General features: G+C 42.9%; 1 protein-coding gene across 6 annotated transcripts in view; it reads left to right on the plus strand.

Annotated features, from left to right (window-relative positions):
• The window catches only part of NDRG3 (NDRG family member 3), an 81,102-nt gene that overhangs the window by 20,506 nt on the left and 42,754 nt on the right, over positions 1 to 17,842 (plus strand). For 3 of the 6 annotated variants that reach the window (XM_047771150.1, XM_047771151.1, XM_047771153.1), the window contains exon 3: positions 9,749 to 9,784. The exons of 2 other annotated variants lie outside the window; for them this stretch is intronic. In XM_047771150.1, the coding sequence (XP_047627106.1) occupies positions 9,749 to 9,784 (36 nt within the window). Of the gene's footprint in view, positions 1 to 9,748; positions 9,785 to 11,484; positions 11,575 to 17,842 lie in introns of all 6 variants that reach the window. One more of the 6 variants, XM_047771155.1, reaches the window with a different exon arrangement.

The following is a 17,842-nucleotide window of genomic DNA, read 5'->3' on the forward strand; positions in this document are numbered from 1 at the left end:
CCTCCAGAGGTTCTAATTGACCCCATCCAGGATGAACTTTTTTTTTATGGCCACACCTGTGGCATATGGACGTTCCTGGGCTAAGCGTCGGATTGGAGCTGTAGCTGCCAGCTTACACCATAGCCACAACACCTCGGGATCCTTCACCCACTGAGCAGGGATTGAACCCAAATCCTCACACACACTATGTTGGGTTCTTAACCTGATGAGCCACAACAGGAACTCTCATGGTGAACTTTTTTTTTTTAGTTTTATTTATTTATTTATTTATTTTGTCTTTTTGCCTTTTCTAGGGCCACTCCCGTAGCACATGGAGGTTCCCAGGCTAGGGGTCTAATTGGAGCTGTTGCTGCCAGCCTACACCACAGCCACAGCAATGCCAGATCCGAGCCGAATCTGCGACCTACACCACGGCTCATGGCAACGCCGTATCCTCCACCCACTGAGCAAGGCCAGAGATTGAACCCACAACCTCATGGTTCCTAGTCGAATTCGTTATCCTCTGCACCATGACGGGAACTCCACGGTGAACTCTTTTTAAAAGCTTACAAGATTGAGAAGCATGCCTACAGTGATTTTGGTTAGTCATTGTTGGAAACCCCATGACCTGACATTTGAGGACTGGGACATTTGAGGACTGGGGCAGAGATGAAGAAGATTTTTCCCCGATCCTGGCAGTCCATAGGATGCCTGAGGAGGCACCTACAGGAAGAGTTGCAGGAGTTAATTGACTGGATATCTCATAGAGAAAGCAGCTGGAAAAGAAAAAATTTGGTGACTGTAAACATAGAAAAGCACTGATCTAATAACATCTGGGTCCTCATCTCTTAGGCTATAGTGATGCCTTTGCTGTGTCTGATGTGTGCCCAAGTGCTCTGAATAGAATTGTGCCACTTCCTGTAAAATTCATATGCTGAAGCCCTAGCCTCCCATGTGACTGTATTGGCGATAAGGCCTTTAAGGAGGTGACTAAAGTTAAATGAGGGCCCTAATCCGGTAGAATCGATGGCCTTGTAAGAAGAGTGGGGGAAGGGAAGTTCCTATTGTGGCTCAGTGGTAAGAACCCAATTAGTATCCATGAAGACACAGGTTCGATCCCTGACCTTGCTCAGTGGGTCAGGGATCCAGCCTTGCCGTGAGCTGTGGTATGGGTCGCGGATGCGGCTTGGATCCCACGTTGCTGTGGCTGTGATGTAGGCCGGCAACTGTAGCTCCACTTCGACCCCTGGCTTGAGAACTTCCATATGCCGTGGGTGCGGCCCTAAAAAAAAAAAAAAAAGCAAAAAAGAAAAGTGGAGGAAGGAGAAAGAGAGATCAACTGCCAGCCTCTGCCAAGTGGGGGCACATCAATGGCGGAGCCAGGAAGGGAGCTGTTACCAAAAACTGAACCCTGCTGGAACCTTGATCTGTGAGAAGATAAATTTCCGTTGTTTAAGCCACTCAGGCAGCCCGAGCATTCTAAGAGACCGCGCATTGTCTCACTTCCTAACATCTGCCTGCTCTTCTTTGATGTGCCTGTGCTCTTCCTACCTACTTCCACGCTCCATTTCCTCCCTTCTCTCCCTGTGCAGTGCTCCTAGCCCATCACTATTCATGAGTGCTCCCTTGCTCCAGCCAAGCTTTGTAGAAGCAGATGGGCAGGAGGCCCTCTTTGGATGGTATCATTCCCAAACAAAGAATTCTACCCACTACCCCCCACACACTCCCCCAGTACATCAGTGCTTATTAAGTGGGTGCTTTTGCATACATTTTGAAAGGTATAACGATGATGATGCTTCTCATCTATTATTTCATTTGATCCTCCCAAAGGCCTGATGATGAGGGGCCACAGATCAGTTTGCATATTACCGATGAGGAAATGAGGGCTAAGAAAGGTGAAGTAGCTTACTCAGATTTTGTACTTAGGAATACCTGCTATAGGGCAGAATTTCTCAATCTTGGCACTATTAATATTTTGGGCTAGAAAATTATTTGTTTTGGCAGACTGTCCTGTGCATTGTAGTGTGTTACATCTTTGGCCTCTACCCACTAGATGCCAGTGGCACCCCTGAGTTATGACAACCAAAAATGTCTCCAGACATTGTCAGATGTCTCTGGGGGTGGGTAGGGGACTGGCAGAGTCTCCCCAGTTGAGAACCGCTGCTGTGAGGGGATCAGCCTCCAGTTTTGCATAGGTGTCAATGACTTGAGGTTTTTTGTTTTTTTGTGTGTGTGGGTTTTTTTTTGGGGGGGGTTCTTTTTGTTTTGCCTATCTTGCTATTTTTTATTAAGTACCTTTTATGTCCCAGGTGCTTTGGTGCTTTACATACCTTCTCCCTTTTAATCGTGAGAATATCCCTTTGAAGTAGATCAGATGAAAATCTGACTGAAAGACTGGCCTGCCCAGTCAGTAAGTGGCAGAGCCAGGTCTGAAACCCAGACCTTTCCTGCTCCACAACCCAAGGCTTTTCCCCCATCTTTACCCTGTAGTTGTTCTGGCATCACCTCTGAGGCTTGCACTCTCCTTTTAAGGAGAATTGTAGGGATGTGTATTATTTCACTTCATTTTTTCTGTCCATTCTCCTCATAAGATATGCTCTTAGCCAGAGGCAACTCTGTATCCTTCTAGAGTTCAAGGGGCTAAAGGAAGTCTAGGCCCAACCTGCAGAAATTTGTCCTGAGATGACTATAAGGAAGCATTCTCAAAATAACTTTAAGCAAGGTTTATGTTAACTACTCTCTTGTCATTTGTTGGTCCTTTTCCCATTTAATTTTAGTATGCCTGTGATTTTTATCTACGGCTCAGAATTGTGAAGAAGTGGGTAATTTTGCCATGCTTGTTTTGGCTCCAGTGATGAAAAGAATCACTTGCTGTTGCTTCCGTTTGGTTTTGGGGGTGGGGAGGCAGGGGGCAGAAATTGCATAGGAATATGAAATGATTTTTTAAAAAATAGCATTTAACCGTTTTCAGAGCATTTTCACAAATACTATCTAATTTGAACCTCCTAATCTCTTGCGAAGTAAATAGCTAAAGGTATTTTTAACTCCATTTTACAGATGAAGCTCAGAGAGGTTATATTAGCGTCCACCATTAGTGTCTAATAAGGTGGTGAAGCTGCGATTAGAACCCACAGCTGTTGATTTCAGCCTGGATTGGGGGAGGGGGGGGGGTTAGGGTTCTTCCTACCATCTCTGCCTCATGTAGATTGTTGTTCCAACCTCCTCACTCAACAAACCTTATACAAGCAGGAAAGCTGACTGGTTTGTGCTCATTTTCCCTGCCATCCTTTACCTACTGTTTAGTTCAGATACTGTTGAGCCTGTGAAGGCCAAAGACCAGGCTTGAGAATATAAGTAGGAGGCCACAATGGCCTTCTGCAGAATTGAGGAACCATCAAGAAGGGGAATAAATATTTAGTGGAGGGGACAAAAACAGGGTATTTATTTTGTTTTGATTGTTGCAATAAAAAGTGAGGTGGGAGTTCCCCTTGTGGCATAGCAGGTTAAGGATCCAGTGTTGTCACTGCAGTGGCCAAAAAGGGAAAAAAAAAGAGAGAAGTAGATCTTCTCTAGTGACTGGAAATGTAAGCAGAGGAGGAAGGGAGGATATTATAAGAGGAAGCAGGGAGAACCCAGGGATGGACATTTTGGGAACCTCCAGGGTAGCAGAGACAGGCAAAGGGTTTATGCGAAGGTCCCTTTAAAACAAAAAAAGATGTATCGACATTTTCATTTTCGTTAACATGTACTTGTGAAGTGCTACGTTGCCTGGGCAGTTCCCCATCTTTCTAATTTCTGTTGGTAAGGATTATTGGCCTTTTTTAAAAAATAGAAATGCCATATTTTATTATTTTTGACAGTTCTTATTTTAATCAGCTTGTTTCTAAAACCTACGGTTGTAACAATTCCTTCTCACTTTAGTTCTGAGCACATCAATTGCGTGTAACCTTTCCTCTTCGGTATTCCTTTCTTACTCAAATTGAGTATCTCTATTTTGAGATGCCCATACCCTCTTGCAATAGAATGTCTATTGCATTTTCTAAGTGCCAGAACTGGGGGGAGAGTGGAGAATAAGACACAGCCCCCTCACGACGAGTTCACAGAACAAATCTCTTCCTGTGGTATTTGGTTCTAAGGTATTACGTATCTTCTCTTTCTTTCCGTTATATCTGCTGCTTTCTGTCTTTTGAAACCATATATGCCTCTTGAGGAGATCTCATGTTGGGAAGTTATTTTTTCTCTTTTCTCTAGCAGTTACTTGTTTTTAAAACTTCTGTCTGCCTCCCGCCTTTTTTCATACCTGTCCTCATCCATCAATATATTCTCCGTTGCTTTTTGCTTTTTCTCCAGGCTTAAACTGAGAGAACTACTTTTTTTTTTTTGTCTTTTTGCCTTTTCTAGGGCCGCTCCTGCGGCATATGGAGGTTCCCAGGCTAGGGGTCTCATTGGAGCTGTAGCCGCCGGCACCAGAGCCACAGCAATGCAGGATCCGAGCCACGTCTGCAACCTACACTACAGCTCACAGCAATGCTGGATCCTTAACCCACTGAGCAAGGGCAGAGATCAAACCCGCAACCTCATGGTTCCTAGTCGGATTCGTTAACCACTGCGCCTGTGCCAAGAAGGGAACACGGGAACTCCGAGAACTACTTGTTTAGTTTGTTTGTTTTTTACTTTTTAGGGCCACACCCTCGGCATATGGAAGTTCCTAGGCTAGGGGTTGAATCGGATCTGCAGCTGCCAGACTATACCATAGCCACAAAAATGCTAGATTGGAGCCATGTCTGCAATCTGCACCACAGCTCACGGCAACCCCAGATCCTTAACCCACTGATTGAGGCCAGGGATCTAGGCTGCATCCTCATGGATACTAGTCAGATTTGTTACCACTGAGCCACAACAGGAGCTTCTTTCCTACTTGTTTTTAATTTACTTTCTTGGAATGCTTCTGCATTTGACCCTGAGCCTTCATCAGGAAACACTCCCCTTAGGTGGCCTCTACCTTGACTACAACTTTCAGTAATAATTTTTCTTTTTCCTTGACTTATTCTTTTTTTCTACTCTTCTTCCATATTATTCTATTTGAAAATTTTTTTCTTGAGTCCTTTTCTGCTACTTAAGTCTGTTAGCGCAAAAATCTTTCTAAATGTGGAATTAATGATATCTTCAAAATGGACAGAAAAAGAAAGCACCCAGAGCCTGAAACTTAGGAAGGTCTTGTTGGAGTAGAACCATATACCACAAATATCAGACACAAGTCCCCAGGGAAGTACCCCAGGGAGGTCTGGTGTCCTTCTAGAATATACCTAGTGAGTAGTATTGATGTTTAATGAGCTCAGAGAATATGGCTTCCATTGGCCCCAGTCAAATGGGTACCAGCTAATGATCTCCATTCAGAAACTCTGGATGCCAAATATTGTCAAGCCTACCCAGTCATAGCTTTTCTCCAGGATGATTGGTCATGCATGAAGCCTAAAGCCATTCTCCCAAGAGGATCTGGCATCCTTACCAAAAAAAAAAAAAAAAAAAAACACAAGAAAACAAGTGTTAGTTTTCCTCTGATTATTAAGTACTTTTTCTTTGAAAGTCTAACTGTATATGCTGGATTAAGACTGCACAGTGTTTTGGTTTTGGTTTGTTAGATCCTCGACTAAGATCACTTTGGTTTCTGGAGAAAATTGCCTCCTTTGCTTTTGGCATTTCCCTTTATGCTCATCTCAGAGGCTTTAGGCCCTAACAAAATGCTTTATGACTGATCATGTGATAGCGAGGAAGGAAATTTATGCATACAGGGACAGTTGCTTCTCAAATTACTCATCAGAATTTGTGTCTTTGTATTCCAGGGCCAAGATTTTAGTTCAGACTAGAGTGATTTTCTCTAGTCTTTCTCAATAATTTCTAAAGGAACCTCTGAGAATCCTGTAAGAGTAAAGCTCTTAATATGGTCTGTTTTGACAACATTATAAATTATTCCTTAAAAGATTAAATGAATCTTTAAATCAGATATTACAAAATACTAAGTTAAAAACATATTTTTTGTGCCATACCAAATCCTTTTCCCCCCCTAGTTTTCTAATTGCAAAAGGCAAAGTGCTTATTGTAGAAAAGTATCAAAAAAATGTAATCACTCATAATCCAACTATTCAGAAATAGCTACTATTGTTTATGTTTTGGTATTTTTCTTGTCATTTTTAGTGCATATTTTAATGCAGTCGAGATCAAACTATGAAGCCCATATTTTGTAGCCTACTTTATTTCCATTTAATTATCATATCATCTTAAGCTGGAATGCAGTGAAATTTTTTTTGTTGTTTTTGACCCAAAGTCTCTCTCTGTCTCCCTCTCTCTCTCTCTTTTTTATTTATTTTTTATTTTTTTTTACTTTTAGGGTTGCACACACAGCATATGGAAGTTCCCAGTCTAGGGGTGGAATTGGAGCTGCAGCTGCCGGCCTACACCACAGCCACAGCGACACCAGATCTGAGCCAGGTCTGTGACCTATACCACAGCTCATGGCAATACTGGATCCTTAACCCACTGAGTGAGGCCAGGGATCGATCCCGCATCCTCATGGATACTAGTCGGGTTCATTACTGCTGCACCATCAGAGGAATTCCTCCACCCAAAGTCTTAAGAAAACCTTTCAACATTTAATTTTGTTGTACTAACTTACTCATCTTTGTAAATATGCATTGAGTACCTGATTTATTCTAGGCCCTGTGCTAAATGGGGTGGAAGATGCAACCTGAATCAGGGACCAGGGACTCACTGGTCATTTGTTAGCCCACCACAACAATTTCCCCTAGTCCACACGAGGGCCCTTCCTTCTGCTTCTCATAGTCTAACTAGAAATTAAGCACCATGACCTCTCTGAAGGCATGCTTGGGAAATCTCTGGGGCTAGTGGGAGCCAGAAAACACTATGATCCTTTTTTACCCAGGGCAGCATTCCTTGGAAATATGCTACCCTGTCCCATCTGCATGGCATCTTAGCTGTCTTTTCATGCTATGACTGCATCAGACTTTATTTTGTGAACTTGGTTTCATGCCCTGAATAGTACTTCAGATCAGCTGCTTCCACCACTCTCTCTTCTGTTCTCAGCGTCATCTGTAGTCTCTCTGTGACTGTTGCTCTCTTGTGGCTTTACTGCCCCCTTTAGAGAAGCAAGGTCTGCTCATCCATAACCTTAGTCCTTCAGATGCTTTCTATCTCCAGATCAGTGCTGTCCAGTAGATGTTTCTGCAATAAATGGAAATGTTCTGTATCTGCACTGCCCAGGAATATAGCAGCCATTGTCTACACGTATCTATTGGGCATTTGAAATGTGGCTGATATGACTGCAAGACTGAATTTTACATTTTGGTTTAAATTGGCACATGTTTGCCGAGGGGGAGGGAGTGGGGTGCTTGGGGAGCTTGGTGTTAATAGATACAAACTATTGCCTTTGGAATATATTAGCAATAACATCCTGCTGTGTAGCCCTGGGAACTATGTCTAGTCACTTATGATGGAGCATGATAATGTGTGAAAATAGAATGTGTACATGTATGTGTAACTGGGTCACCATGCTGTACAGTAGAAAAAAAATTTATTGGGGAAATAACTATTAAAAAAATAATAATCAAAAAAAAATTGGCACATGTGGCTAATGGCTACTGTATGGGATGGTGCCCCTCTGCATTATCCCAGCTGGCTCTCTGCCTTATGGGAGATGGTTTGTTTCTTTGGGTGTTTATTTGTTTATTTATTTTTTTGTCTTTTTAGGGCTACACCCGCGGCATTTGGAGGTTCCCAGGCTAGGGGTCTAATTGGTGCTATTGCTGCCGGCCTACACCACAGCTCAGAGCAACACTGGATCCTTAACCCACTGAGCAAGGCCAGGGATTGAACCCACAACCTCATGGTTCCTAGTCAGATTCGTTTCCACTGCACCAAGACGGGAACTCTGTTTTTTTGTTTTTTAACATCACTGGGCTATGCTTTTAACCTCTCTATTTTGTCCTGCCAGCAGCATGGGTGCTAGAATGCAGAGCTGTTTCTAAGCAGATCTTCTTGAAGGGGGTTGGGATGGCTTAAGATTCCCTTAGCATCACGTATCTCAATAGTCTCTGGAAGGGCGGCTTTGGGGAAGGTGCTTATTATTATTATTACATCTCCACACTTTCTGGAAGCTGTTTTAGGCAGATGTTATAACAGTTTCTCAATAATGAGAAGTTTTTTTCAGGGAAGGGACTTTCACTTTATGAAAAATCAAGCCAGGTTTTATTTCCTCCTAAACACATCACTCATTACCCTTTTTATACTCTTATGTCATTCTCTGGCAACTCTGGCATCTGAAACAGTACAAAAATGCCTCTGAGTCATTGCCACTGACTTTTTTTTTCAATCCAACATTACTATGACATAATCTCTTTTTATTTATTTATTTGTCTATTTTTAGGGCTGCACTGGTGGCCTAGGGAGGTTCCCAGGCTAGGGGTCCAATCGGAGCTGCAGCTGCTGGCCTGCACCACAGCCATAGCAACACAGGATCTGAGCTGCATCTGCGACCTACACCACAGCTCATGGCAAGGCCAGGTCCTTAACCCACTGAGCGAGGCCAGGGATCTATGGGTGCTAATCAGATTTGTTAACTTCTGAACCATGATATATAATCTCTTTTTAGAAGCTTAGTGAATTCTCCTTGGATCTTTTGAGTGTGTTCTACTTTTGTGTGTGTGTGTGTGTGTCCTTTTAGGGCCACTCCTGCGGCATATGGAGGTTCCTAGGCTAGGGGTCCAATTGGAGCTATAGCTGCCAGCCTTTGCCAGGGCCGCAGCAACTCAGGATCTGAGCCGCGTCTGTGACCTACACCACAGCTCATGGCAATGCTGGATCCTCAACCCACTGAGCAAGGCCAGGGATAGAACCCGCAACCTCATGGTTTCTAGTCGGATTTGTTTCTGCTGTGCCACAACGAGAACTCTGAGTGTGTTCTACTTTTAGAACGATTCAGAGGAGTTCCTGTCATGGCACAGAGGAAACGAATCCAACAAGTATCCATAAGGCTGTGGTGTAGGCTGGCGGCTGCAGCTCCAATTCAACCCCTAGTCTGGGAACCTCCATATGCTGTGGGTGTGGTGCACATCAAAAAAAAAAAAAAAAAAAAAGATTCAGTGGTTTGGTTTTTTTCCTATCAGCAGTTTCTGGGATGCAGCAGATATACCATTATATTAAGAACCCTGTTTTGTCTTTCCTTCCTTCAATGACACTACCTTTCTTGTTACATTTCAGGTCTTCTGTTTCTGATCCATCTATATCTTTGTTCTCTTCTTGATCCTTTCTTTGCTTCCTTGTCCTGGGCACGCTGGCTGCTGCCTTCCTTGGCACCTCTCAGGAGCGGCCTCCAGCTCCTTTGCTCCCAGGTTCCTCCCCTGTGGGTTGTGAGTGTGCTCTCAGATGCCGGTCCACGTTTTACTCTTCCCACAAGCTCTCACTGCTCTCCTTAGGCAGAAGGACAAATCACAAGCTTTACTGGGAAGCCAGGCTCCTTTCCTTCATCTTCACCAGGAGTCTCCCAAAGTGTACCCTCACCTCTAAAGACTCACCATTTACTAGCACCGGTTAGGAACCCACCCAGCTGCCTCTAGAGCCAATTGATGGGAACCATTTTAGTTTTACGGCAACCAAGCGGCTGCACCTGCACTGCTTTCACTGTGAACTGAATTTGCTGCACATTTGGGGAAGCCACATGGGGAAACTGACTGTGTTTTCTGCCTTCTGTTGACAGAATGGTACACGAAACTTCCAGGACTTTGACTGTCAGGTAAGGACTGTACAAGCACTAAGGAGGGCTGTGTACAGGATCTCTGCCGTGCGTCCCTCCCTGTGCTGGTTGGTGGTCTTGTAGAGGTGGAGCTCTCTTCATAGCTAATCATGACTCCTTCATGTTCTTTTGGTCATTGGATCAAGTTCATTTAAAATAATTTACTATTGTGTTCAAAAATTGCCTGCCTGGTACATGTTCTGTGGTTGTAGGCTGTTGGGTGGAGCTGCCTTTTTGTAATTAAGATCTCCACTCCTCAAACGATATTGGAAACAGTGACAGGTGTCAAGTGGAAAGTTGTCATCTCACTGCAAAAAAGATGTGAGAAGGACAATTTGGAGGGCAGACTTAACAGCAAAATCTTTTCCTAAAAGAAGAGGACAGATTGTTATTAATATAAAATGCGGAAACCTCTTGGCCTTGTCTTTGGAAATGCAAAATTCAACCTGATTCATTAGTATTTTCTTAAATGATACTGTTCTTCTTAGTCTGCTTTTGCCTATAGCTCTATTGCCAATTTAAATATCAGTAAAGTGAGCCAGCAACTCTCCATCTTCCTACTTCATCTATTGACTGGCCCTGAAAGAAATGGGAAGAAGGAATGAGCGCATGGACATGGGAACCTTATGCCCATGTAGCCTGACTCTCCTGTTTTGGGGATTGATGTAAAAGTAGCTCTCGGGGAGTTCCCGTCGTGGCGCAGTGGATAACGAATCCGACTAGGAACCATGAGGTTGTGGGTTCGATCCCTGCCCTTGCTCAGTGGGTTAACGATCCGGCGTTGCCGTGAGCTGTGGTGTAGGTTGCAGACGCAGCTCGGATCCCGCGTTGCTGTGGCTCTGGTGTAGGCCGGTGGCTACAGCTCCGATTAGACCCCTAGCCTGGGAACCTCCATATGCCGAGGGAGCGGCCCAAGAAATAGCAACAACAACAACAACAATAACAACAACAACAACAAAAAAGACAAAAAAAGAAAAAGAAAAAAAAAGTAGCTCTCGGAAGTAACATAAATTGACACAGCGGGTACTAGGCAGGAAAGGTAGGTGCAGGGAAGCCAACTTGTGTACCCACAGGCAAATAGTTATTTTCGGATATGCATTTTAAATACAGTGGAGTCTTTCCATGTTCGCATCAAAAGGAAGACCTAATATCTATCTCACAGGCAAACAAGTTATACCATAATAATTTATTGGGTACCGACTATAGATACTATCATCTCCAGTTTAGTTGTTGGAGCAGTATCACAAAGTGATTTTATCATCCCTGCTTAATGGATGAGGAAATCGAAAATCAGGTTTCAGAACTTTCCATTGGGTGGAACTGGGGTGAAAAACACCCATTCATTCTGAACTTATTGCCCATTCTTTCTCACCTGGAAGTGTCCAGAGCTAAAATGTGGCATTGAGTTGAGTTGTTTGTAAAGCTGAGGTTCCTTGTTAGGACAGATGAGACTGAGGCTCACTTTGGCAGGGGCAGGCTCAAGATTGCTACAGATTTTTGAATCCCAGTGCCAAATACTTCTGACTGTTTGGTATACTTTTTGTATACAACATAATCAGCCTAGTGCTATTAGGGAATCATTTGTTATAGACCCTTTACTCAAAAACAAGAAGTCATTATTTTTTGGTAAATAGTGGCAGTCAAGTTTGGGTTCAGTTGTTTTTAATTTTATCTAACTTTAGTTATGGTTTTGATCCTAGGTTGAACCAGTTGAACTTGATTGCTGTTAATATTTGATATAATTTACCTAGAAGGAATTCATTTGAGAAAGGGTGACAATAAAATTCAAGGTGAGGAATTCTAGAAATAGTATATATGTACACTTCTGCCTAAAAGTGTAGAAGCATTTATTTTCATCAAATTGAGCATCCCTTCCCCCCAAATTGGACTATTAAAAAATTATGTGTTTGTTGTAAAATAAAAAAGATAGCAAAAACTAAATAAAAATCACCTATTATTTCACTAGCATTAATATTTTTGTATGAATCCTTTAGTTTTTTTCACATAAATATACTTAGATATAAATGAAATTGAGTTTTAGAAATATAATTATCAATCACTTTTTAATATTAAGGTGCAGTGGAAACGAATCTGACTAGGAACCATGAGGTTGAGGGTTCGATCCCTGGCCTTGCTCAGTGGGTTAAGGATCTGGCATTGCTGTAGCTGTGGTGTAGGCCAGCAGCAACAGCTCCAATTGGACCCCTAGCCTGGGAACCTCCATATGCTGCAGGTGTGGTCCTAAAAACACAAAAGCAAAAAAAAAAAATTACGGCTTGAAAGTGGTATTGCAAAATTTTTTGGCATTTTGGGTGAAGCTTTAACAATATGTTCTAGCCTCATTAAATATAACTTTTAGTTTAGTTCTGATACAAATAAAATGATGGCACGTGTTCATCACTGTTTGTCATGCGTCTGTCACTGGTTTTGAATGTACAGGTTCTCTGTGTTCCGAAGAAGAAAAAAAAAAAAACCATAGGCCTTTCTTTTTCTCTCCTCTCAGCACTCATGAATCCTCTTCTACCACTGTTCTCATCTGTCTCTTTGTTGAAGGTCTGTGTGATGTTCTGGAGGCTGGGGCAGCTGGGTCAGGAGTCTAGTGACAGTGTTAGAAGGCCTACGAGCCAGGAACTGTGAGATGTCAAGAATGGCCGGGTTTGCCTGAAGGCTTCCGGGAAACCACTGGGCCTTCTTAGGAGACAAAGCAGAACAAATCTAAAGCCAGCTTTGTCATTTGGTGGAAAGGCATTCAGCCTTGGCTTTGGCATCGGTGTTGTTCATCAGCACAACTGGCAGGGTGGTTAACTGAAGCCAGTTAATCCAGGCTTCCTTCTCATCTCTTGTCTTGCCTCAGAAAAATCTTTAAGGAATCTTTGATGCTATTCTAGGAAGTTATCTTAACATCACAACCAAGCTCATAACTTCAGTCTGAACTGCCTCCATTGTCTTTACTAATTGACTACATGCTTTTCTCTTTTTTCCCCGTAATTGAAAATATAATTAAAATTGTACCATTTCTCTTGGCTCTTTGATTGCCCTAGTAACTTCATTGCTGTATAACTCCCCTGAGGCAAAAGCAGTTAGATTTGGATGTAAGAATAATGAGGGAAGGGATGATTAGAGGTGACAGGCTTAGAATTGATGAAAAAGGAGAAAGCCCATTGCCAGTTAAAACAGTGCATCAGCAGGCTTATTGCCCATTGATCTACTTCAGTGCTGCTTAATTTTCTTCTGCTCGTGGACTGTTTAAAAATTTGGAACTAGGAGTTCCCGTCGTGGCGCAGTGGTTGACGAATCCGACTAGGAACCATGAGGTTGCGGGTTCGGTCCCTGCCCTTGCTCAGTGGGTTAACGATCCGGCGTTGCCATGAGCTGTGGTGTAGGTTGCAGACACGGCTTGGATCCCACGTTGCTGTGGCTCTGGCGTAGGCCGGTGGCTACAGCTCCGATTCAACCCCTGGCCTGGGAACCTCCATATGCCGAGGGAGCGGCCCAAGAAATAGCAACAACAACAACAATAACAACAACAAAAAGACAAAAAAAAAAATTGGAACTAGAGCTGAAACAAATGCTATAGCTTCTTTGTGTTTAGGATGTACTGCTTTAACAAATAATTATACTAAGGGATTACGAGGTATGAGCTACTATGTATAAGATAAATAAGCTACAAGAATATATTGTACAACACAGAAAATATAGCCAATATTTTATAAAAACTTTAAATGAAGTGTAATCTATAAAAATTTTGGATCACTATGTTGTACACCTAAAACTAGGATATCATAAATCAACCATACCTCTATAAAAAATAAAGATGGATTAATCAGATGGACTGATGGATAGATGTATGATAAGTATAGTAAAATAGTAATGGTAGAATCCAAGTGGTGGGTATAGAGATGTTTAAATCTTTCAATTTAGTGTATGGTTGAAAATTTTCATGATAAAATATTGGGGGGAGAGGTGGAACCAATGTTTAACTTTACAAAAAGTTCAAAAAAACTGCTTTTAATTTTCAAACAACTCTCCATGGACAATTTTAGTGCTTCTCCACGCACACACACACACACTTTTTATAAAGTTGTAATCACTGTTTATATAAATGTCATCATTGTTATCTCTCACATGTTTCTAAAACTTTATGTGTAGTCTTTAATGTTTGCATGTAACGTAGTAAATATGCTATATATTAAAAAATAAACCACTTGTATATAATCAAATTTAGAAAATTCAAAAAATTGCCAGTTTTTACTTTTATATTCTGGTTATCAAGAGAACATGCTCGTAGTTGAATATTTGTAGAGCACAGATTATAAGGTAGCTAGAGAAATCTCATAATCCTAGAACCCAAAGACAACAATGTTAATATGTTTAGTGTTGAGATATACGTGTTTATGTATGTATGTTTTTTTTTTAATGGCCATACCCACAGCATGTGGAAGTTCCTAGGCCAGGAATTGAATTTGAGTGGCAGCTGTGACCTAAGCCACAGCTGTGACAATATCAGATGCTTTAATCCACTGTGCCACAGCAGGAACTTCATGTGTGTGTATTTTTTTAATACAAAATAAAAGTTTAAATGATTTTTTATAAAAAATTATATGGTTGGACACAACATCCATTTTTGTATCTTTTTCTGACTTAAAATTAGAACCCATTCTCATTTCCATGTCATCTTAAAGCACTTATAATCTCATGGCTGCCTATTATTTCATCATATGGCTATCCCATGACTTAATTATTCATTATTATTTTGCTTTTTAGGGCTGCACCCAAGGCATATGGAAGTTCCCAGGCTAGGGGCTGAATCAGAGCTACAGCTGCTGGCCTATGCCACAGCAATTCCAGATCGCTGGCCCACTGAGCGAGGCCAGGGATCAAACCCACATCCTCATGGATACTAGTCAGATTTGTTTCTGCTGCGCCATGATGGGAACTCCCACTATTCATTATTTTTGAACATTAGATTCCTTATAATGTGTTCAGTTCACTGAACGTTTTTGTGAATAATTTTTTTTTCTGGCTACACCCACAGCATGCAGAAGTTCCAGGCCAGGGACTGAACCCAAGCTACAGCAGTGACCCAAGCGGCTATAGTGACAGCACTGAATTCTTAACCCACTGAGCCACAAGGGAACTCCACTGTGCATAAATTTTACATACACATTGGATTATTTTCTTAGATGATTTCTTGGAATGAACACACTTAAGGTATTGGCATATCTTGTCAGATTGCCTTCTACTTCCACCAGAGGGGTACTCAATAAATATTAATGGAGAGTGAAAAGCTGCTGTCTGCCCAGATATATCATTCCTGTGGAAGAGGCTGATAATGGAGTGAACTCACAAGAATGGAGTTCTTGCTCGTAGGATAATCCACGCCTGGCCAAGGGCTGAGTGATTTCGTGCTGGCTGTTTAATTGCAGTAGCTCTGTAGAGGACTGATTTATAGAACCCTCCTGTAAGGATTGGTTTTTAGTACCACAATTCAGATGTGGTACCAAATGTGTATGCAACTATGTCTTAAGTGATTTAAACAGCTTTAAACTCTTGCAGATCACTTGGTGAATGGGCACTACTATGAAATAAGAATTAAGTGGAGTAAATAACTGAGAGTACCTTCCACAGAAAAGAAGTATTTTGAAGGAGCTGGTGCATACCTGCTGCATTCTGTGTTAGAGCTTGACCAGTTCCTGCTCCTGCCCTTGCCTCTAAGGCTCCCGCTTTGCCCTCATCTCACTCTTCGCCTTTGTATATCCTACCCATGCCTAGGAAAACTGGAATTACTGCTTACCTATCCACACTTCTGCTTTCTTTTTTTTTTTTTTTTGCTTTGTCCTTTTCTGATGGTCCTCTCCTTGAGATGCACACCTGAGCCCTTTTGATTTTTTTTTTTTTTGTCTTTTTGCTATTTCTTGGGCCGCTCCCGCAGCATATGGAGGTTCCCAGGCTAGGGGTCGAATTGGAGCTGTAGCCACCGGCCTACGCCAGAGCCACAGCAACTCGGGATCCGAGCCGCGTCTGCAACCTACACCACAGCTCACGGCAACGCCGGATCGTTAACCCACTGAGCAAGGGCAGGGACCGAACCCGCAACCTCGTGGTTCCTTGTCGGATTCGTTAACCACTGCGCCACGACGGGAACTCCTTGGTTTGATTTTGTTGTGTTGGGGACATGGTAAGGGAGAGGTTGGTTATTAAGTTCTAAGGATAGGGAGTTCCTGCTGTGGTTCATCGGAAACGAATCCGACTAGTATCCATGAGGATGTGGGTTTGATCCCTGGCCTTGCACAGTTAAGGATCTGGCGTTGCCATGAAGTGTGGTGTAGGTCGCAGATGTGGCTTGGATCCCACGTGGCTGTGGCTGTGGTGTAGGCGGGCAGTTATGGCTCCGATTAGGCGTCTAGCCTGGAAACCTCCATATGCCGAGGGTGCAGCCCTAAAAAAGACAAATAAATTAATTAATTAAATAGAAAAAAAGTCTGGAGATAGAGTCGACCACACCCAATTTCTGTTCCCTATTCCTCTGTCACTAGAGTTTATTTTTCTGACAAGCTCTGTCACACCATGGGTATAACAGCTGTCAACAGTCCCCAAAATCACATCTTTCTACCTTAGCATCCTCACTGCTGAGAGAAGACCTTTACCTATATAACTTGAGGGAAGAGGCCAGAGGAGTCTTATTGGCTAAAGGTCACATGTGTGTGGGTCACACGCACATCCTTGGACCACTCACTGTGGCCAGAGATTGGAGTGTTTGAATTGGCCAGACCTATGGAGTTCTCTGGTGACCTAGCAGTTGAGGATCTGGCAAAAAAAAATATTGGCCAAATCTAGTTGCCTTTCTACCTGGACTAGAGAGTCCATGTTCTGAAGATAAAGGTGTTCTGGGCTCTTACATATGGATTGAATAGAACAGTCATTCACTTTTTTTTTTTTTTGATGGCCATACCCACAGCATATGGAGGTTCCCAGGCCAGGGATTGAATCTGAGCATAGCTGCAACCTGCACTGCAGCTGTGGCAATGCCAGATCTTTTAACCCACTGCACCAGGTCAGGGATTGAACCCACACCTGCATAGCGTCCCAAACTGCTGCTGTCAGATTCTTTTTTTTTTTGTCTTTTTTTGCTATTTCTTGGGCCGCTCCCGCAGCATATGGAGGTTCCCAGGCTGGGGGTCGAATTGGAGCTGTAGCTGCCGGCCTACGCCAGAGCCACAGCAACGCAGGATCGGAGCCGTGTCTGCAACCTACACCACCAGCTCACGGCAATGCCGGATCGTTAACCCACTGAGCAAGGGCAGGGTCTGAATCCGCAACCTCATGGTTCCTGGTCGGATTCGTTAACCACTGCGCCACGATGGGAACTCCTGCAGTCAGATTCTTAACCCACTGTGCCACAACAGGAATTCCCATTCACTCTTTTTCATTGTTAACTAAGGCTATGTGAAGAAGATACTGAGTTGATTTTGAAGGAGGAAAAGATAGATTTTATGTGGACATATTGCAAAAGACTCTTTCTTTCTTTCTTTTTTGGTCTTTTTAGGGCTGCACCCATGGCATATGGAGGTTCTCAGGCTAGGGGTCCAATTGGAGCTGTAACTGCCAGCCTATGCCAGAGCCACAGCAACATAGGATCCGAGTCTCGTTTGTGACCTACACCACAGCTCACGCCAATGCTGGATCCTTAACCTACTGAGCGAGGGATCGAACCCATGTCCTCATGGATGCCAGTTGGGTTCACTAACCACTGAGCCATGACCGGAACTCCCAAAAGATGCTTTCAAATGAACAGTACAATTTGTGAGCAGTTTGAGCGTGTGGTAGTTGAAAATAAAAGTAGATGTCTAAAGGAGTGTTGATTGAACCAGGCTTAAAGATGTAAGAGGGGAGAAAGCTGAGGCTAGAGTCAGGGAAAGTGTATCATAGAATGACATTGAAAAGGAACATGAGGTTTATTTGTAGGCAGAAGGCAGAGTAATTGTGGAGGCAGTTCTTTTACTATGGGGTTAAATGGGGTTATGCAAATGAACTTTATACCACTACACAGAGGTAAAG

The sequence above is a fragment of the Phacochoerus africanus genome, chromosome 3 (assembly GCF_016906955.1).
Source record: "Phacochoerus africanus isolate WHEZ1 chromosome 3, ROS_Pafr_v1, whole genome shotgun sequence".
NCBI classification, from domain to species: Eukaryota; Metazoa; Chordata; class Mammalia; order Artiodactyla; family Suidae; genus Phacochoerus; species Phacochoerus africanus.